The sequence below is a fragment of the Solanum stenotomum genome, chromosome 4 (genome assembly GCF_019186545.1).
Source record: "Solanum stenotomum isolate F172 chromosome 4, ASM1918654v1, whole genome shotgun sequence".
Classification (NCBI taxonomy): Eukaryota; Viridiplantae; Streptophyta; class Magnoliopsida; order Solanales; family Solanaceae; genus Solanum; species Solanum stenotomum.
Window position 1 is genome coordinate 26,517,604 of NC_064285.1, and position 24,059 is coordinate 26,541,662.

Sequence of the window (24,059 nt, forward strand, 5' to 3'; positions counted from 1 at the left end):
TTCAATGGAATCGCTTTATAACCTTTTAAATCCTTCAAGGATTTTCATATAATATTTACTGTCTAGCTAGACATGATAATCATTCATCATGCGTATTCAAGTTTTTCATATATTGCCATACTGAAAGGAACCTCATTGCATCCACCTTAGGAGTATACATCTCCATACAATAATGTCAGGAATATTTATGAAAAATCTTCTTCTTTTTTTTTCAATGCACAAGCCTTACTTCATATTTTACGATTTCACTTATCATACAATAATTCATTTGTAGCCCCTACTAACATTATATCTTGATAAACAAAATAAGCCCAAAACATCACTTTTCCAAGTGAATAAAAAAAATACTTGAATTATATTTTATTTGATCAATCATTTATCTATCAACTCTCGATAGATTTAATATCTAGATCCGCATCACCATTTATAATTTTGAGCGCTACATTATATTCGAGATATCGTCGACGATTATTTGATATCGATTCTAATGTGACATAACTTATCAAGCTCACTTTATTTTTCATCATTTTCAGGTACCTGAACTTTTGCCAAGATTTTTATAAAGTGTTATGTCATGGTGCTCTTTCTAAAGCACTTGCCTCATTATTATGACCATCTTGATCATTTGCTCCTTTTCTTCTTCAAGAAGTTTTATCTTTCGAATCGATTAATTTATCACTCTTCAGGTGTGCCATAAATTATGTCCTTCAAGGACTTTTCATTGGAGCATTTATAACTGGATTATAACATAGGGTCAACGAATGAGTCTGACAATTGACTTAAGTTATCTCTTCAACGAGGATCATATAATTCATTATGTATAACTTATTTTTCAGTTGCTTATCTCCTCTTAATGTTAGAGAATCTAACATTCACCCAACCTTATTTAGGGACTCATCTTTGCGCATTGCGTAATGGTGGAGCAATGTAATAATATACCACACATTTAAATTTCTAGATGAGAATTATTTGGTTCCTGACCCTGAACTAATTGTGATAGGGGAACCTTGTTGGCTTGATACGTACAAGTGTTTCTACACTTTAAAAAATACATCACATACAAATTTCTTTTGGGAGTTTTGTTCTCATAACTAATGATTTAGCTATAATTGGAGGCATATAATTTCTGCTTAAATCACTTTGATGTATACCAACATTATCAATATAGTTTTATAATTGGAAACGTGCTCTTGATTTATTAATTCGAGCAAACAACCTTTGCAAAAATCAAATTGCAAGTTGATAATGAAGCACATGTGACCTTACATAGATGCATCTATATAATAGTAAATGGTCCACATGTCAGGTGAACGGGCCCATATTCACCTTTTTATACATTTCAAAATTTCGGGAGATACAATCTCAACCTTAGCTGGTACAATGATAATTTTATCATGAGAACAAACAACACAAGAGAATTGTTGAAGAATTTATTATTTCAATATATATAACCACATGAATTCTCATTTATTTTCGTATCATATTTGACCTGGGATGGTCATCAGCCGGTCATGCCAACTGATATTTATTTCAATAAACTTGTGGTTTGTCTTTCATGTGATTCCATCATCATGCTCATATTTAGTTACCACAAACAATATGTAAATATGGGTAATCTTTCACGTAAATATTTATAGCCCACTTTGATTGTAGTAATATGAAGATCTTAAATATTTCCATATTTTTTAGTCTCTTTTTTTTTCTTTGACTATTTCTTTGAAACTTAAAAAGTTTCTTTCGAGACTTACTACAATTTCAATATCATGAGCAATTTTATTTCTCTGGGTAGTAGCACAATAGTTCACCAAAGCTCACAATTAACATTGGATACTACCACATCTTTCATAACACTGTTTGTGTGATAAACATTTCTTTCAAGGAGAAATTTATATCATTATTGTCATGGTCAAAATCATTACAAGCAAAACTTGTTTCTTGGTTTACTTTTGTCATTAGTATCTCCTCCTTTTTATTTAATATCTAGCAAAATATTTTTGATGCGCAAAGATACATAACCAATGACAATTTTTTTGTGGCAAGAAATTATTTCCTTCTTTTGCCCTTTCGGTAGTTCATACTAAAACATACCATAATATTTGTGATGTACTAAAAGTACTTGACCAATGATCATTTATACCAAAATAAATTTCTTTATTTCTCTCTAACCTCCCATAGGGGTGAGCTGTGGTATTTATTAAATCATGCATGAGTATGTCTTTATTTATAATTTTCATCTTCTCTTGGCACACTTTCAAGAATGGTTCACTTTTCATGATACTTATCACAAGTCACATTCTCTTCAAGGAATTGACAATAATCATATATTCATGCTTCATAATTAGTTCTTTCATTAGAAGTTCATTGTCATGCTTTGAAATTTATCATATTCATATGACATACCTCAACATCACTTTTGAAAGTCAAGTGTATAACCACTTTTTCATCCTTTTCTTTGATGGAGGATTTATAAACTTATCAAATTATTAGGTCTCATAACAAACATGTTTCTAATGACCTTTCATATCTTTTTGATGACAAAAATTACCTTCACTCTTTAAAAGGTCAGTGTGAGAACTCATAATATTCTTTCTTTAATAATTATCACACTGATGACTATTATAATTTTGTCCATTCACGTCCATATTCATATGTCCAATCATAAAATAATCTTGTCATCTTTCAGACTTTTATTGTATTGCTATCACATTCACTTAAATGGATGGAGCATATTCAGTGGGACGGACTTCACATTTTTAGCAAGAGAATATCGATTTGCTCAATCGTCATTATAAATCAATATATTGCATTGGGACTTTAACCCAATGTGTTATCCATGCAAAGGCACGTTAGGCCAAAATACGAAGGGACTTGAACCCAAAATCTTATCATCATGGTGCATCGAGACTTTAATCGATGTCTTACCCATTTGGTGCGGTGAAATTTGAATCCACCGTCTTACCTCAATCAATGACATCATATATAGTCCAAAATAAAATTCATCCTTGTGCTTTTAAAATATTGTTACTTTGTTATTAATAGCACAAATAAATTTAGTCATAATAACACTTCAAAAATCATATGCAAGTTATTATCTTTGCTAAACGAAACAAAATTGATCCTCATAGGTGGCTCTAAATACTATTTTCAACTTAAAAGTATTATGAATAATTCACTTATTGAAAGATAAACAAATTAATTCTCAACATTGACTTCATTTGTTTCTAGTTAAGAACGTTTCTTTCTTCAATTGTAATTCATAGATAACGCAACTAGAGGTAAACACTAATAATCACAATAAATACAATGATACCTCAATATCCAAGAACTAAATAAATACTTGATAAATGGACCTAATAAAGTCTACATGTCAAATTGTCTCAATGACATGTAGCATATTTTATGAATTTCAAAAATTAGCATACTCTTTTGTAGATATATACAAATCAGAATTAATGTAATTTATTATGAAGGAAGCTCATAAAGAAAAATATACAATTAGCTTATCATTGATAAGTTTGTTAATTGTCAACCTAAATGACATGTCAATGCCACTTCAAAGAATCTTTCATAATAGAAAAGTCATTATGATGATTCCAAAGGAAAACAAAATACTTCTTCAAATATTAGGTTGCTTACTTTTTTAAAGCAACTACAAAACAAATTATGTTAGTACATATAACATATTATAATAAGTAATTCAAGAAGTAAATGATTAGTTAATGAAAGATAAACAAGTGTAAAATAATCAATGATGTTGATCAAAGTTAATGTAGGTCAACATAAAAAAATTTAATACTTTTTCCCTTTAATTTTGATATGCATTTTGTTGCTTCCAATTGCACACGCAAATGTACGCAGTCCCGCAAGTAATATAGCGGCTCTTAATATAATCGGATTATCGAACACAAAGGACTTGTGAATTAAATATTTACTAAATTATACTAATTCTAATTATTTATTTAAGGGAGGATTTCAAAAGATGAATATATATTAGCTAAACTAAAAATAAAGATAAAATAACTAAAAAATCAATTAACTATGAAAAGATAGATGTTTACACAATCAATGAATGAATCGATCTAGGATTATGATTTAACTAACAATCATGTTAGCATCAATTTCATCAACTTATTTGATTATCTAGTTATTGATTCACGAGGTTGATAACATAGTCATGCTCTCTCGACCTTTAACCTTCTACCACAATTGACAGCCTAACTACATCGTTGAGCGGGGATAAGTTGAACCAACTATGGAGCATTAAGTTGTCTTCCCGTATTTGAGCCAAGCATGGCACCTAGGTGTATCCCTATTCTAGACACAAATCAATTCAACTGACATGCAAGAAAAGATCATGCACCTTATATTTCATGTTTTATCCCTCTATTCCTCCCCTGAGTTCAAAAGAAGATAATAAATTTGTTATAATGGTGATCAAGCATCAAAATAGTAATCACAAGAATATAAGAATAACCAATATGATAAACAATTATGCTGAATCAAAATCACTAAACAATCATTTTGTAAGTAAATATAATCTAAGAACGAGAAGTTTAACTCCACATAGACATATAACAATTACAACTAATCATTCAAATAAAAGATGTAAAATAAATAAAAGAGAAGAAAAGATGAAACCCTAGATCAAAAGTTAATTTCTATATTATATCCTCCTTCTTTAATAATTATTCTTATGGATTATTTATAAATGTAGAAAACCCTAAATAAAATAATTGAGTCCAAAACAAATTAAGAACTAAAAGGAGTTGAATTTCACGTGAACAATGCGCCGCCTTAACTCTGTACCGCTTTTGTCAACTGTTGGTGTCTTCACAAATTGCCAAGTGGCAATGAGATACGAATCCCCACTTTGCTTTTTTTACTTTGCTAACATTTGAATATATTGAAATATTAAATAATATTCAATTTAATTTATTAAGCTGTCTGCTTGATTTTTTTTCTTCATCAACTTTTCATCTTTAATTTATTTTAGCTCCAAACTTCTTCATTTTCACACCAATTTAATTCTACTAATAAAATATACTATTTAGCACAATTCATAAAATTCATGCTAAAAAAAGATAAATATAAATAATAAATGTGAGGCAAATAGTGATTAAAAATATGTAGTTTGGTCTCACATCAACACTCCACACTTAAACTTTTGTTCGTCCTCGAGCAAACATTAAAGCTCATCTCAAATAAATCATACTAGGAATGTTATCACTTTGATTAATACAAACAATTATGCCATATACCAATTTCAAAACATCAATACACTTCTCAAATATTATGCAAGACATCCAAATAAACAGCAAATCTCTAACCTCCTGACCTCAAGGAAGGACTTTGACATCATCAAATTTAAGTTTGCTCACCTATTCTCATAAAAAAAAAAACTAATAAAATCACATATCTATCATGAAACAAGTGTCCTCACAAGAAGAAATAGTACACACTCAAATCAAATGATTAAATATAAATTAAGGACTTAACATCAAAGAACAACTCACACTCTGAAATAAAATTCACATGTATTCACAAAGAACCATAGGCTTGCCCATAATGTATAGCTCCACTAATTAAGCATGCTTGAATAGAATCAAATAGGAGTTTAATAGATTGTAATGTATGCTAGGGGACGGGTAAGAAAACTATATAATAGTGACTTACACTTCCTTAAGCACTTTACACTTCAAGACTTTATCACTCATTATTTTCAGTCATCTCTTCAGCAATTATTTCACAAGTAATTCTCATCATCTCAAGAATGTTTCAATCATTTATTTATTTATATCTATATATATATATATATATATTCCTTTTCACTAGTCACCCTCAATTGAGGTGCACAATATCCTTGGTAGGACCAGGGCCAATGTTTGAGCATACTTCTGAACTAGCCACCCTCAATTGAGTTGAGGTGCACATTATCCATAAGGACCAGGGCCAAAATATAGTTTTTCTATACTTTTATTTTCCACACAACATAGCAGGGCCAAGTTTTATTTTATTTTTCATCACATTCTTTCAAAGAGGGCTTTTTAAGCATTTTGTAGCTATCATTGATTACTTTTTCACTCAACCATCCATTTTTCTTCAGAATTAGCAATTAGAATAAGTCTATGCTATAATGCTCAAGGAAGCAAGGTGCAAAAACTAGGGATTCAACAAAATAGTTTAGGGCAAAATATGGCTACCAACAAAAGGCTACAGGCTCAAAGGGGCTATTAGTGATATGTATTTGAAAATGCTAAAATTTACAAGACAAATCAAAGAAAACCTATTATCATCCCCTAAATAAGTAACACTTTTTTTTTTATTTCGGTTCAATAACATGCAGGGCAAGTTCTAGACGAAGATGCAAAACATTGAATATACGAATTCTCACCACACATGGGATAAGTATCAATTAAGATGGATCAATTCCACTTCTAAGAGAGACAAGATCATAACAAACTACAAAATAAAGTAAGTTATATACAGAGTCACAACCATGAGCCTAGATGTCAAAGCGTTTGCAATTTCAATAGCAATCAAGCATTCACAAGAAAGTACTACTCAAAATTTGGTCCAAATAGCAAGTATCACACACAACTCAAAATGGTCTTTTCTTTTCCCTCCAAAAAAATTTAAAAAAAATTTACTTCCCTAAAAAAATAAAAGACTCGGTTCAAAGGGACTATCCTCAGGAAAAGAACCGAAAACAAAAGCCAAGTAACCCATCCTAAAAAAAATAGAAGACTCAATAAAATAATAAAAACTAGGAATTCATTCCTCCACTCCACACTTAAAAACATGCTATGTCCCCAAAGCATCAACTAAAATTTAAAACAAGGGTTAGAAAAACTCCCTGAGAGTAGCATGTTCTCTTAATTTTATCATGGGTCGTACGCATCCCACACTTAAGCTTTTACATGCTCCTTTGCTTCAAATTCTTGGGTACTCAGACTTTTCCTAATCTGCAAAAACAAGATCAAAAGAAAAAAAGTGACAATAATAAAATAAGATAACATAAGAAAAATAAATTAATAATTTTTTTTTAAAAAAAAACTTAAACAAATAAAAAGAAAAAGTTTAACCTAGAAAAACAATTAATTTCTAAGTCCCCGGCAGCGGCGCCAAAAACTTGTTGCTTCCAATTGCACACGCAAGTGTACATGGTCGCGCAAGTAATGTAGTTGCTCTTAAAAGAACCGGATTATCGAACCCAAAGGACTTGTGAATTAAGTATTTACTAAATTATACTAATTCTAATTATTTATTTAAGGGGGAATTTCAAAAGATGAATATATATTAGCTAAACTAGAATAACTAAAAATCGATTAACTAAGAAAAGATAGATGTTTACACTATCAATGAATGAATCGATCTAGGATTATGATTTAACTAACAATCATGTTTAGCATCAATTTCATCAACTTATTTGATTATCTAGTTATTGATTCACTGGGTTGATAATATAGTCATGATCTCCCGACCTCTAACCTTCTACCACAATTGACAGCCTAACTACATCGTTGAGCGGGGATAGGTTGAACCAACTATGGAGCATTAAGTTGTCTTTCCGTATTTGAGCCAAACAAGGCACCTAAGTATATCCCTATCCTAGACACAAATCAATTCAAGTGACATGAAAGAAAAGATCATGCTTCTTATATTCCACGTTCTATCCCTATATTCCTCTCCCGAGTTTAAAAGAAGACAATAAATCAAGCATCAAATAGTAATCACAAGAATATAAGAATAACCAATATGATAAACAATTATGCTGAATCAAAATCACTAAACAATCATTTTGTAAGTAAATATAATCAAAGAACGAGAAGTTTAACTCCACATAGACATTAAGCAATTACAACGAATCATTCAAATAAAAGATGTAAAATAAATAAAGAGAAGAAAAGATGAAACACTAGATCAAAAGTTAATTTCTACATTGTATCATCCTCCTTTAATAATTATTCTTATGAACTATTTATAGATGTAGAAAACCCTGAATAAAATAATTGAGTCAAACCTAAAAGGAGTTGAATTCCACGTGAACAGTGCGCCGCCTCAACTCTGTACTGCTTTTGTCAACTGTTGGTGTCTTCACAAATTGTCACGTGGCAATGAGATACGAATCCCCACTTTTCTTTCTTTACTTTGCTAACATTTGAATATGTTGAAATATTAATATAATATTCAATTTAATCAATTAAACTATCTGCTTGATTTTTTCTTCTTCAACTTTTCATCTTTAATTTATTTTAGCTTCAAACTTCTTCATCTTCACATCAATGTAATCCTACAAATAAAATATACTATTTAGCACAATTCATAAAATTCATGCTAAAAAAGGATAAATATAAATAATAAATGTGAGGCAAATAATGATTAAAAATATATATTTTGGTCTCACATCACATTCAATAAATTATCTATATCTCACTTAAAAGCAATTATGTATTACTGGGTGCTAACCACAACAAGGTATCAACCTGTAAAATTCATGTTATGCACTATTAGTCTTCTAATGATTTCGGTGAGTTCAATTATTCCAACAAAATTATCCATTAGGTATGTATTAATTATCTTTTTAATATTTAGCTCAAACTTCTTGATAATATTAGATACTTATCAAATTTAGACTATCAAGTATAAGAAGACTTACATAGAAAAATAGAATATACTCTATACTATTTATGTTTGGGCTAATACATCACCGAAGATGCTCGTAGATGAAGAGACTCGTGTTGATAATGTGTTATAAAATGAAGCATGTGTAGTAAAATAAAATGAGAAGAAGAAAAGGAGAGAAAGAGAGATACACAAAGTAGAAATAGTAGTAGTAGCTTTTCTCTGTTATTGAATGTTTTTCTTTCACTTACTCTTTCCTTATGTTTCTTACTTTCTTACAAGAAGAGGAGTATATATAGTTGTATATTCTTGGGTACCAACTGTGATACATGTATATCTTCTTGCCATGTATACACTTTGGGCACCAAGTATATCATATGGATGGTTAGGTTGCAACAGTTTGTTTGTTGTGTGTATATTCATCTTACACATAGTGTATAGTGTGTACATATATGTTACCACAAAATATATGTATGTGTACATCCATTTTACAACAATAAATTATATATTGACATCCTTGGCCACTAATGGAAACCAATGTCTAACCTCTTATCTTATTCAAATTTGGTATTACAACATGCAAGGATCCTGATATCGAATCTCACCGTCACCATATCCAAAAGAATTTTTAAGTGCTTGGCTTATTAAAAAATTAGGCCCGCACGTGAGAAGACATGTTGAGAATATAATTAAATAATAAAAGTGTGCTCTCTGTAACAACTTAAGTTTTTAGATGAGAGAGCCACACACTTTAATATGGTATCAAGAGCCACATATTTTTTTTCTTTTTGCCACCATGGACAACTCCAACCAGTCCATCATTGTTGAGGTTCAACCACCTTCCTCTTCTCCTACACATCTCTCCATCATTGATTCCAACTCCCAAACAATTGCCCTTCCCGGCCTTTCGATTAGACTTGACCGAAAAAATTATTATTTTTGGCAATCTAATGTATACTCTGCCTTTGAAGCCTTTGATTTGGAGGCTCATCTTGATGGATCTAATTAGTAGTAGAGCCAGAAATTTAGCGAATAATGTGCAAATTTTCTTCTCAGTTGTATTAAAGGTGTGCAAACTTAAATATGCACTCATATTAACTAACATCTAGCCTCTCTGCACCATATAATTTTATGGCGGAGGGTGTTCACCAGACCACCATTCACCTAAGGTGGCTCTGCCCTTGGATCTAATGTTTCATCTACCACTGTCTTAATTATTGCTCAGGACACATCTGAATCCACACCAAATCTTGCCTTCACGGCTTGGAAAAAAGGAAAAATCCTTTTTCTTTAGCTCAAAACTACAATGAGCCATTCTATTCTACCCTACATAATGCACATCCATACAAATAGTGAAGCTTCGTCGTATCTCAATCTCGATCCTGAGTCAGGCAACTTCGCCACCAACTCCAAACCACCACTAAGGGCTTTTCCACCATTATGGACTATGTTGACAAGAAACGTACTATATCCCATAGTTTATCTTTTGATGCCCATCCGGTAATAGATGAAGAACTTATGAGAGCTATTTTGTTTGGTCTAGACTCTTCGTATGACCCTTTTTGCTCAGCCATCAACCCTCAACTTGAGAACCTCACTACTAACTCACTGCTTGGTTTACTTTTCCAAGAAGAGGAAAAACATTTTTGAGGAAACCAAAGCCCTCCAACTTCAAGCCAATGTCATATCTCGTCAATACACCTAGCATTCCCAGTCACTTGACATCCCAATCAATAAAGTTTCACCACCTCTAAAAAATCCTTTGATTTCCCAAACAACAACAACCCCCCTTGTTCTTCTTCTAGTACTCGACCTCTTCATCTTAATAAAATTATTCATGTTCCTTCCATCACCAAGAGTTTACTGAGTGCTTCTCAATTTAATAAAGATAAAAATGTCTTTATGGAATTTCACCTTTGTGTAGGCTTCCTGTTATCTCATCATCAACTCCTCACACATTTGTATACTAACGAGCACTGAAGCGCAGCATGAATGTCTTGGTCATCCTTTGGAGCAACTTTTGCATCATTTAGTCTCTAGTTTTAATCTTTCAGTATCGTCCAATAAAATGTCTACAGTTTGTGGATCATGTCAATTAGGAAATAGATATAGGCTCTATTGATCTTCTCTTTCAAGTAAAAGCTTGTTCCCTTTTGATTAAGTGTATTTTGATATTTGGGGACCTTCTCCGCATCTTTCTACCAATGGAAATATGTATTTCATTCAATTTATTGATGATTCCACTAAATTTGTTTGGATATTTTTCTTGGAAACAAAATCTCAAGTTCTTGATGTTTCTAAATACTTCCATAAGATGGTTGACACACAATTTGGCAAGAGAATCAAAACGTTGCAAACTGATTAGGGTGAGGAATATCGTAATTTGTCTTCTTATGGCCTATCCATTAGCATAATTCATCGTCCCTCATCATACTCACTGCCCGCTCAACCCCTATCAATATCACCTCTATCTATATCTTCTAATACAACCTCTTCACCATAAAACATATGTTCAAACACCGTCATCCTCTACTTCAAGCTTCTATCAGAATACTCTGACATATTTTTGGCATTCTATCTCCTGCAATCATTCTATGACCATAAGAGATCAAACAAATTCCCTCAAGCCTAAATCACTTACTATATCTCCCCATCATATCCCAGATTCATCTTGTATGGACAGCAAACCAAAAACCTATAAGAACATTGCATCCTCTCCTGATTGGTTGTGTGTCATGGAGGCTGAGTATCAAGCATTTGTTTGTAACAACACCTAGAAACTTGCTCCTTGTCATCCCAATGCAAATGTGGCAGGTTGTAAATGGGTGCAACACATTAAGCATGGAGCAGATGGGTTGATTGAAAGGTACAAAGTTGGTTTGGCGTTGCTAAAGGTTTTTATCAAGAAGAAGGGGTGGATTTCCATAATACATTCAACATGCTGTCAATCCTTCAACTATCAGACTTGTCCTATCTCATGTAGTGTCTAAAGGTCTCTTAAAAAGTTAGATGTTAGTAATGTGTTCCTTAATAGTGACCTTTCAGAGGTTATTTACATGTCTCAACCACTATAATTTATTGACAAGTTTCACCCACATTTTGTGTGTCACTTGTCGGAGGCTTTATATGTACTAAAGAAAGATCCTCGTGCCTGTAGGTTTCTCAAGGTCAAAACATTTCTCCTATCACATGGATATACTTGTTGTTACTCTGACTTATCCTTGTTTGTCCTTCATACTCCCTTCTCTACTACCTACTTATTAGTCTATGTTGAGGACATCATCTTAACGGGTAGTGATATTTATTATATCTCCTCATTCACCAAATCCCTTGTTCTCCAATTCTCTTTAAAAGACCTTGGTAATCTCTCATTTTTCTTGGGTATTAAAGTTGTTAGTATGGGATCTGGGATGCATCTATCTTAAGCTATCTACATTTGAGACTTACTCACCCGAACAAAATAAAAGGATTGCAAACTTTCTCATTCTCCAGTAGACAACACATTCCAATTGCCCAAACATGGTGAAACTTTTGATGATCCATCATTATATATGAGCATTGTTGGGGATCTTTAATATAAGAGCATCACATAATCAGAGATCTATTTTTCGGTGAGATGTCTGTTATTACATGCATAACACTACCTTGGATCATTGGAAAGCCCTGAAATGGATCCTTCGTTATCTCAAAGGCACCCTCACATATGGAATATCCATCATGCCATCCACTTTCTCTACTATAAATGTCTATTGTGATGCAGGGACTGTTGTTGATCCTTATGATCATCGTTCTCATCATGACTTTGCTGTATTTTATGGTCATAATCTAATCAATTGGTCCTCACGAAAGCAAAAATGTAGTAGCTCGGTCTACCACTGAAGCTTAATATTGTGCCATCGCATTTGTCACATCAGAAGTATCCTGGATAACTAGTCTACTTGTGGAACTTCAATTGTCTTGTCCTCGTTGTGAGATCTCATACTTTTTTCTATTCTTGCATAATATTCGTGGTGTAGTGTGACGTGGTTATATGAGGTGTATATGTCTTGGTATAGTAAATTGAAGAATAAGATTGTAAATGGATGGAAATATTAAGGAACTAAACCAAAGTTTTAGGTCAAAGGAATCTCTTAAACAAATGTTTGGGGTTAAAGAAATGACTTGGGTAACACCTCGCCCGTTTGAAAGGTTTAAATAAACCCATACCTCCGGGATAAGCCTATGTGCTTCTGATATTCTAAGAATAATGTGTTACGAGGTATTATAGTAACACAATGGTCTTATGCTAAGTTTTGGAGTCAAAAAAATTAACGAAACAAAAGTCGGCAAAAGTTATCAAAGTTTCTCTAATAAATTTTTCTAAACTTTGGGTCAAATGTCTCGGATGTTTTCTCCCAATATATAAGAAGTTATAAGTCCCATGACCTATCGAATCGAAGTTCTATGAGTGTATTTTTTAATGCACAAAACCTCACATTAAACCGACATCATACTAAAAAGTTATGAGTATTTTATTGCAGACTGTTTGGGCAGAATTTGGGCCGCGAATCGGGTCTGGTAAAAAAATATGGTATGTCGGCTATTCATGTTTTAACCCATAAAGATTTCTTTTCAGTTCCAAACCAGAAATAAAGCCTAGGAGAGGGTTCTGATGGATTTCATGAATGATGAAGGTTCTTTTTAAGCGATTTCTACCATTAAAGGTTGTCCCCGTGCCTAGAAACATGATCTTTACATGTGGCAATCTTTTTCCCCTTCTAGTAGTTGTGTTTGGAGCTAGTTTTGGAAGACATAACATGGTAGTTATTTTTGCTTCTTCAATGATTACACTTGGTTTGCTAAGGTAATCATCTCGGGGCTCATTATGATTATTTTTACGAAGTTCTACGAATGTTTCGTCAAGTTACGACCATATGGCACATCTGTCAATTTAAGCTCAGTTATAAATGGTTTATACGTGCATACTGATAATGCTCAAATCACCCTCCAAAACTAATTAAAAGAGTAAGAGATCGTAATCAGTAAAAACCCAATGAAGAGTTGGGGTCGAATCCCACAGGGGATGGTATATCGTAGAGAATTCCTTATGAAGAAATTTGAACTTTAAATTAGCTCATTTGTAATAGTAAGAACAATTGGGCGAATGGTACCACCAACTTAATATAAAGTTTTGGTTATCAATTATCCCAATTAATCTAAAATTTAAACGAAATCAAAATGACCCGCCACTTTGTCATACCACTTAGGGATAACATTAAAACATAAGTGAGCTAGCCTTAGTCGGAAAAATTTAGAGTCTTAGAGAGGTTTGGAGAAGACTCTAGAATATCCAAGAAGATTTCTTAGAAGGCCTTAGAAAACTCTACACTTGTAGAGAAATCTAAACAAAAGCTTATTTTTAAATATGTAGGGACTTGTATAACAATTTTATTTACATTTTAGCCTCTAAGTGTGTAGTATAAATAGAGGGGCATTCATTTGTAAGTTAGCCAAGCAAAAACAAGCAATCTTCCAAAGCCCTACAAAAGCCTCCTTATAAATTATTTTGTGTTTTTCTACATTCTTTTAGTGATCTAAGTTTGAAAAAGCTTAATTGAGAGTACAAAATCAAGAAAGAATCGTGAGTAAGTTATCGAGTGCCGCACAAAGTGTTTAATTGATGTCTAAGTCCATAACACTAGATAAAGTGTGTGCGTCCAAACCTGAGACATGAGACATGAGACAAATGTGGGTCCTGTTGAGGAAGCATAGTTGTTTAGTAAAAATAAAATAATTATATATTGTTATTGAAAAATCTATACCTATATATAAAGCTAGATTAAAAAAATGTGATGTGGCACCTCTCTTTGGCCAAGGATCATATTTATCTTTTTTTCTCATTTTTTTGACATTTTATTTATTTATTTATTATTTATTATTATTTTACAAATATGAATGTGGCAATTGCTATTCCTTTCATTTATTCATATTCTTTAATATAAATTTTAATTGTCTTTATTTTCACAATTTCCATGACTTTTCATGGTCGTAACTCCTAAATTTTATTAATAGTCATGTTCATGACTTCATTTGGTATTCCCTATTGTAATCTTATAAATAGAGGCATTGTAAATTTTTCTTACAAAAGAAATGATCAAATCTATATAGTATATATATGTGTGTAAAGCTCTCAAATTTGTGGTGAAGGTGATTTGAGATGATTCAGCTAAAAGAAAGGCACAAGTATTCTATACTATTTTTTCTTTTCGATCATAATAATATTATTTTGAGTTTGGTATTTATTTGATTTTATTATAGGTTGCATCTACAGAAAATACAAAGAAAACAGATGGGCTAATGATGAGAAATTGTAAGCAATTCTTCTCAAACTCTCTTTTATATTTATTTCCTTTTTCTTTGTATGTTTGAACTAAAGAAGTTGTACTCCTTGATCATAAGTTTTGCTGAGTGATAAATATATGAGTTAATTTTTTTTAAGAATTTCTTTATCTTGCAGTATTTGGAGAATGGATGGGGGAGGGGGAGATAGGAAAATGAAATTTTATCATATGGGTTAAAAATAAGAAATTGTAAGCAATTCTTCTCAAACTCTCTTTTATATTTATTTCCCTTTTTCTTAGTATGTTGGACTATAGAAGTTATACTCAATTGATCATAAGTTTTGCCAAGTGATAAACATATGAGGTATTCAATTATATTCTTACTTTATTGTTCCAAGATTTTTTTTTTAAAGAATTTATGTATTTTGCAATATTTGGAGAAGGGAAGGGGAGGATGATAGAAAAGTGAGATTTTATGATAAAATTAAATTCTGAACTTAATTACAATTCACAACTATAAAAATAATACTGTTTCATTATTTTGCAGGTATAGATAATCTGATATACAGGATGAAGAAAATGAAATGGTGAAACAATTAATTTAAGATTGAGAGCAAGGAAATGAAAAATATAATAATTTAGTTAAGAATAATATTTTTATTTCTAAATAGTCATTTTGTAATAATAATTTTATTGCCTCTGTGTTATTCTAAATCTCCATAATTTTATTTTTTTTTCTTTTAATTTTGTTAATTGAGAGGTAAATATCTCTCCCATGAGTTGTAGTACTTTAGATTTTCACATATTTTGAATTGTAAATTTATGAAAAAATGATTATTAATTTTATGTGTGATAATTGTTTGAATTTTATCTTCTTTATTTTTATTCCACATAAATACACTGGATATGAATCTAACAAACAAGTGATATGCTCTTTTTTTCTTCCTATTAATGTTTTTCAATTAAATGCATAAAATCTGTAAATATTATAAAGCTAAATATATAGAGAAGTAACGTGCCACCTCTTTATAACTTCGAATTGCATTATTTGTTTTCTCTTCTTGGAATTTTATTCCCCCATTTCATTATATAATAAATAATACAATAATCTCTACTTAGTATTATTTTTCTTAATTATTTTAATTAAAAAATTATCTTCATAACTCATATCACTTTTTAAAAATAACTTCTATTATAATAATATTTATTAATTTTGTGACTTCAACTCACATTAACCTCCAATTGCATTATTTGTTTTCTCTTCTTCTAGGCATTTTCTTCTCCAATAATAATAATAATAATAATAATAATAATAATAATAATAATAATGATAATAATGATAATGATAATGATGATAATGATAATGATAATGATAATAATGATAATCATGATAATCATGATAATGATAATAATCATGATAATGATAATAATAATAATGATGATAATGATAACAATGATAATGATAATAATGATAATGATGATAATAATGATAATGATAATAATAATAACAATAATAATAATAATAATAATAATAATAATAATAATAATAAGATCTATTTAGTATTATAATTATTTTAATTAAAAAATCATCTTCATAACTCATATCACCTTTTTAAAATAACTTCTATTATAATAATAATCATTAATTTTGTGGCTTTAACTCACATTTTCATCACTCCTACTCTTAATATTCTTCATTACTCATATGTTTTTTCAAGTTTCTAGCCCTCAAATAATATTTTACTTATAATTTTTGATGCCTTATCATAATTTTCTCATTATGAATTTTTGTATGATCTCAAATAAAAATGATATGACACCTCTTATAGTTCAAGAAATTTATTTATAATTTTTCTCTTCTTTTTTTTTTGATATTTTTCTTAATTTTTTTCATGTATGTGCTTTATTATAAAAACTCAAAACTCACTTCTTCAATTCTCTTAAGTATATAATAAATGTGCCTATGTTAAAGTTGTGAAAAATTAAAGGCGTTACATTGATTATTTTTTTCAGTTTTTTATTAGTAATATTTAATTAATAGACTGTAAATGGTCATCATATACAATATTACAATTTTTCCTATAAAAGAAAGGTCATTCTATAATCTGAAATAATTGTATAAGTAGTTGATTTAATTTACAAAATTAAAATTTATATGTACTATATGAAAAATTTATATACATTATTTTCTAAATTCATAAAATATTCTTAAGAAAATTTACTAATAACTTTCGCAAAGTTTACTAGTTCTATTTATAAGGCTTAAAATAATTTGTACCTAGATAATATCCCCGCATTTCTATTTATATGTCGTCATTAATAATAATATTATATGTTTCTTAATACTTGAGAAGGAGTATTGTAAATAGCAATTTTTGTTTTGTTACTGAGCTCCCGTCGGTGAGCATGGGCCAAGAAAGCACATTTACAGCTCAAAAAAGAGCCGGAGCACTCCCTACAACCGTCACGGCCAACGGCGGTGTCCGTGGCCGCTCCCCCAACGTATTACCACGCGGCCGTCAGATCGACCGTACCTTCAACAATGTCAAAATCACCATCCTTTGCGGTTTCGTCACTATCCTTGTACTCCGTGGCACCATTGGTATCGGCAACGTTTCATCCTCGGAAGCAGAGGCTGAGAATCAGAATTTAATAGAAGAAACTAATCGGATCCTCTCCGATATCCGTTCCGATAAGGACCCGGATGATCCAGCAGGAGATCAACCTGAGACTTTCATGAGTCTTAATGACACTTACAGTTTAGGGCCCAAAATTGCTAATTGGGATAAAGACCGGAAAATGTGGCTTCAGAAGAATCCAGAATTTCCCAATTTCGTTAATGGTAAGCCTCGGATTTTACTTGTAACTGGGTCTCCTCCAAATCCTTGTGACAATGCAATTGGGGATCATTATCTGTTGAAGGCGATAAAGAACAAGATTGATTACTGTAGGATTCATGGTATTGAAATTTTGTATAATTTAGCTCATTTGGAAAAGGAAATGGCTGGTTACTGGGCCAAACTTCCATTGATTCGTAGGCTAATGTTGTCTCATCCTGAAGTGGAGTGGATTTGGTGGATGGATAGTGATGCTTTGTTTACTGATATGGTTTTTGAGATGCCTTTATCAAAGTATAATCGTCATAATCTTGTTGTTCATGGATACCCAGATTTATTGTTTGATCAAAAATCATGGATTGCATTGAACACAGGTAGTTTTCTTTTTAGGAATTGCCAATGGTTTCTTGATTTGTTGGATGCTTGGGCCCCAATGGGACCTAAAGGTCCTATTCGCGAGGAAGCTGGCAAGATTTTGACATCTTATTTAAAGGGTAGACCCGCTTTTGAAGCCGATGATCAGTCTGCCCTAATTTACTTGTTGGTATCACAGAAGGATAAATGGATGCCCAAGGTGTTCGTTGAGAATTCATATTATCTACACGGATATTGGGCGGGGCTAGTTGATAGGTACGAAGAGATGATTGAGAAGTACCATCCTGGTTTAGGTGATGAGAGATGGCCATTTGTTACACATTTTGTAGGGTGCAAGCCTTGTGGGAGTTATGGAGATTACCCCGTTGAGAGATGCTTGAAAAGCATGGAGAGGGCTTTCAATTTTGCAGATAATCAAGTGCTTAACTTGTATGGATTCAAACATAAGGGCTTGTTGATTCCCAACGTCAAAAGGATTAGGAATGAAACTGATCACCCCCTGCAGTACGTAGATCAGTTAGATGTTCGACATGCAAAGCCCAAGCACACGGCAACTTAGAGCTAGGAGTACACTGTCTTTTGCTGGAAAAAATCTTCAGGTACTAAAGATATTTACTTTGTTTTGTTGGATTTGTAGATTAGATCTTGTTTATTGTGGATGTCTAAACATTAGCTTTACCAGTGTTTACTATGCTGCTTTTGTGGTTACCAACTACCTAAGTATGTATTGATTGATGTCATTCTAGCTGCTACGTACTAGCAGAGGTTTTGGGGAGACTACATCATTCACTTCACCGTGGTTCTTAAGGGAGGAAAGAAAACCGACAACTGAAAAGTTCTAACAGAAGAATATGGTGGAAAAATTAGTAGGTATTCCTTGGAATTAGTCGAGGTGCGCACAAGGTGACCTAGACACCATGATTATACAAAATTGGTGGAAAATGATTTTGTATTGGTAGGTTGCATGCTGGCATGCCTTTCAGTCTGTTTTATTTTTATCTTTAGTTCCTTTGTGTTTTATAGCCCGGAGATTAAGAACTTGCAATATCTTACTAATTCTCTTTGCCATGAGGTGGACGTGTCCCTTTGTTACTGATTAGAAGTATAACTTACCAGGGGATGGAGTGTATGGGGGAAACTGGGAAAACTGATGTCTTATGCTTTTGTTTTGGACCAAGAAACATGGCTTTAAAACGTCTCTTTACTTTGGTAAAACTTTGTTTGTTAAGTCGACTATTAGATTCTGATCCATCCAAAGAAGCTTATTCGGATGTGGGTGAGGTATGAGATAGCCTCATTCAACAGGAAGCTTTGTGCTTTTCTTTGCTCTGGTAAGATTTTTTCATTTATTGAGATAACTTGGCTCTCTTCGGCTTTGTCTGGCCCTTTGCTTCAATTCACCTTATGCTAGTCCCCATGATTTTGTGCTGATTGAAGTATTGCCATGGATATTGATAAGAATCGGGTTACTTGAATAAAATCAAGAAAATAGTATGGAAGCTACTTGCTTTGGCCTTCTGTGGGCCCCTCATTTTGGGCTCCAAGGGCCCCAATCTTTTTTTCTATTCATTTTGTCCTAATGTATATGGCACTTTTTTTTAGTTGATGATTCCAAAAAAATACTCCCTCTGTCCTATTTTATATGAGGTAGTTTAACTCGGCACGGAGTTAAGAAAAGAAGGAAGAATTTTAAAACTTGTGGTCCAAAATGAATGATAGAAATTTGTGTTGTTGTAAATCATTTCATTAAGGGTAAAATAAACATTTTATAGTTAAATTGTTAGTTAATACAGAAATGTGTCATTCTTTTTGGGACTGACTAAAAAGAAAAGTAAATCACATAAATTGGGACAGAGGGAGTAATACATTTCTATATTTAGTAACAATTTAACTTTAAATGCTCATTTTATTCTTAATTAGATGATTTACAGTCATACAAACATCTATGACTTATTTAAGACCACAACTTTGAAAAGTCTTTCTTTCTTAAATTTCGTGTCCGGTCAAAATACATCATATAAAGTGGGAGGGAGGGAGTATTAGATTTGGACTTGGGCCATAAAATACGTGTACTTGTGTCGCACTTAGCCCTCTTCTTGGGCTCATTCTTGGACTTGACTTCTACAATAAGCACCTTCTTAATTTCCCATTGAAGTCTGCCAGCCTCACATGAAGGAACGCCACCGTGGATGCTATCAGATGCATATTGAATAACCAAACTATGTGTTGATTGAACTATTTATGACATGAATGTGGGGAGATTGCATATGGATTTTAGAAATCAATTCATTCAGTTAGCACATTGGGTTAGTTCAGCGTGTCAACTCTTCATACATGTACATATTCAGTAAAGTATACATATGACCATGATTTGGTTGCAATGATGCAGTTTTAAGACACAATATAACCACAGTTGGTGGCAATGATATGATTTTAAATCACTGTAATTTCCATGAAGGTTAATGCAAAATGCATCAGTTATTGAAGCTTGTTTGGGCTTGTGTTAGTGTAGAGAAATCCCCTCTATTGCACGTTTGAACAAAGCATTGTGTCTCAGAACCAAGGAACTGATATCATATTAGTATAGACTTTTTCTTCTTAGTCAAAGTATGTTACCTTTTCCTCCAATTTTGGCAGTTTTTCGTGGTCTTGCTTGGGAGGTGCTGACAAAAGGATTGATCTGTCTTGCATTAATCAAAAAAAGAAAAAAAGGAAAATAGGTTTGATATGTCTCGTATGAGAATGGCACTCTTGGAATGAAGTGCTCTTGCTCTTCTGCCTCTCTATCTGTGATAGCGAAGCATTGCAAGAAGTGGGCAGAATGTCATTTTATTCGATCTCCCAAGGAGTAAGTTTGTTTTACATTTACTTATTTGTTGCAACATTTTAGCTCCTGAGCAAGTTGAGAGAATTCTCAGATGTATTAACTGATGCTGCGCAAAAGGAACCACTTCGAATCATCAAGGAACCAGCTTCATATCATGATCTCACTTGTATAATCGCAATCGTGATTGCTAGTCTCTTGTTCATTTTTTGGTATATGGTAGTGGACAACAAAATGTTTAGTTTGAACTTGGAAGTATTACCAGCATTAATACATGTTCTTTTATTCTTTTGCCTATTTCCAAAGTTTGGTTAGTTTGGTCCCTTCTTTATCGTATCTCATCCAGGCAGCTTGCATCTACTTGAAGGAAATCCATGAAATAGTGCAGTTTCTCTAAGACATTTGCAGAATATTACTCCCTTCGTTCACTTTTATTTGTCTACTATACTAAAAAATCATTTTCATTTTACTCGTCACTTTTAGCATTTCAATTTTTTTTCCCATGTTTTATCCTCAATATTATTTACTTATTTTTCAAATCAATTCTCAAGATCTATTACTAGACATTAATTAATATGGATATTATTGTAAAATATTCATATTAATCATTGTGCTTAATGGGTGTGTAAAGTTCAAATTGGAATCATTGTTTTTTAAGGGGGTGTAAAGTTCAAATTGGAAAAGTAAAAGTGATCGGGGATTAGTATCAGTTATAATGCAATTATGCAGCATTTTAGAGGCACATATGTATTCATGAGAATATGTTCTGCAGTTGTGATTATTTACGCTTTCAACATGCCTCTAAGATTGATTGATGAAGTCCTCAATCTTCATGTGCCAAAATAACTTTTATTTTTAACTCTACATTTTCATAGTTTTTCTCTTTTATTATCACCTCTTAAAATATGGATTTATCTAAAGCTTTAATGTGTGGTGTAGCTAGGGATGACTATGGGACAGAGCGGATGCGGGGTAGGGTAGGTTTAAGGCTATGTGGGGTGGGACGGAGCGGGTTTAAGGTTGTGTGGGGCAGGTGGGATGCGGGGCGGGTTGAATTGGGTTGTTTTAAAACTAACGCGAGGCTGGGCGGGTTTGCAGGTATATGTGATTTTATGTGGGGTTTAAACTTAATTTTAAATTTTTACCTGTTATAAGAGTGATAGAACATTATTTATTAAGCTATTTTTTAAAGCTACTAAAATATTCAAGATAGTAAATTAAAATGGTTCAACAAAAAGTAATTCAATTTCTTACATGTTTCCCAATTGACCTAAAAAAAAAGTCATTATCCTATTAAATTAATAAACTTAATGAAAAAATGAATTTAGTTTTATGAATTTTACCTTTAGTATCAAACTTAACTAGAAAAGAAAACATTAAAAAAATTATGCGTGGTTGGTTCATGCGGAGCGGGTCTATGTGGGGTGAGTTGAAAATGAAAAAAAATGTTATGCGTGGCGGGGCGGGGCAGATTACAAATTTTGCGGGTTAAGCTCAATTCTCCCCGCCCCACCCACACCCCGCACTCCCCCATTGCCATCCCTAGGTGTAGCAGGTTGTTTGCCCATTTCCAAATTACCTCTTTCATTTTATGAGAAAATGGTCAAATGANNNCCCCCCCCCCCCCCCCCCACCCACCCAATCTATTTGCCAATGTTCAATTACAAACTAATACATCACGGGGTTCTATTACCCCATGAACCTTTTATTTTCGATTTTTCCTAACCCTTAAACGTTGATCTTTTGTCATTAACAAGATATATACACATGTTTGTATACATTCGCAGGGTGCACTCCCAACACTTTTATTTTTCTTCTTATTTCAATCCAGTGAACTCACTTCCTTTACTTTTCTCTTTAAGTTAGGATGAAATTTCTAATTTCAAACTAACCAACAATATGTATGATTCAATTGGGTATCAATATTCCTTTTACATCTCCAATGTTCTTGACAAGTAATTTTTTTTTTCTCTTGACAAGTAATTTTTATATATCCAAAAATGGTTATTTTTGTACTTTCACTTTTTTCCATTTCAAAAATTATTTTTTCAAAGAAGCCGTTTTTCTTAGCTTACTCTATTTGTAGAAGAACACATAGTTATAGTGACCCAAGAAGGGGTCTTTTCAAAATTATATATCAAATGTGATTCAATTAATTTTTTTTTTCTATTTTTGAGTGAAATTTTGGATCTTGAAACTTGACATCTTTTTGAATCTTGAGGGGTTGGATCTAGTGATGGAGGGGAAAAATATTTTCGTGATTCTTCTTCTCTAAGAGAGGGGGAATATAATGAGTGTACATTCTCTGCAGTTTTATATTTATGAGTTGAAGAGGGAAATAACTTATATTATGGATATCGACATGGAGAAGCAGTTTCAAGCCATATAGCAGAATCTCGATACCCAACAATTTTATAATTCTGAGCGAGGGGAGAAAAATTTTGAACCCTAAATTTGAAATCGGAGAAAATTATACAAACCTCAGCAACTTCAAGCTTTGAAATGTAAGTTACTATTGGAAGCTTTGAAATGGAAGTTACCATTGGAAGCTTTGAAATGGAAGACAACTAAACCCAAGCTTTGAAAATGGTAAAAAAGAGAAACAAGAAGGAAGATTTGTGGGAGAAAATGGCTAAAAAATGCAAGCCACAACTAAAAGCTTTAATTTTAGGTTGATTTAGTCTTACACATGGATTTAAAATGTAGATCATGTGCTTTAGATAAGTCCTTACGCGTCTAAGAGAAGTGTATTCACCCTCTTGGATATATCAGCTTTTCAGGGCTACAAAATATCAAAATAAAATATTCACGGGGTAATAGGACCCCTGTGAAGTATTGATGTGTAATTAAGAATTGACTAATAGATTCGGGGGTCATTTAGTCCTTTTCTCTTCCTTTTAGTATTGACACATATAGTTAATTTATTTATTTTTAATTAGGCTTGATGCATAGTTTTCTCTCTGAGGATGTTTGTTTCCAAATTCCCTTTACACACCCCTGACCATGGAATAACTTTAAACATTAAATATTATAAAAAGTATGTTTAAGACACCATTTTGGCTGGGTGAAAATTGATGAGAA

The 24,059-nt window shown here is 32.3% G+C and overlaps 1 protein-coding gene across 1 annotated transcript; it reads left to right on the plus strand.

Annotated features, from left to right (window-relative positions):
- Nucleotides 1–17,319: 17,319 nt before the first annotated feature.
- LOC125863073 (probable xyloglucan 6-xylosyltransferase 5) lies at nucleotides 17,320–20,838 on the plus strand. Its single transcript, XM_049543226.1, has 2 exons — nucleotides 17,320–18,753; nucleotides 20,792–20,838. The coding sequence occupies exon 1, from the start codon at nucleotides 17,349–17,351 to the stop codon at nucleotides 18,711–18,713; it is 1,365 nt and encodes a 454-aa protein (XP_049399183.1). The 5' UTR covers nucleotides 17,320–17,348; the 3' UTR covers nucleotides 18,714–18,753; nucleotides 20,792–20,838.
- The last annotated feature ends 3,221 nt before the right edge of the window (nucleotides 20,839–24,059 follow it).

What these genes read in the sequence shown, in the direction of transcription:
- LOC125863073 (XM_049543226.1), top strand. Translation starts at nt 17,349, where the DNA reads ATGGGCCAAGAAAGCACATTTACAGCTCAAAAAAGAGCCGGAGCACTC.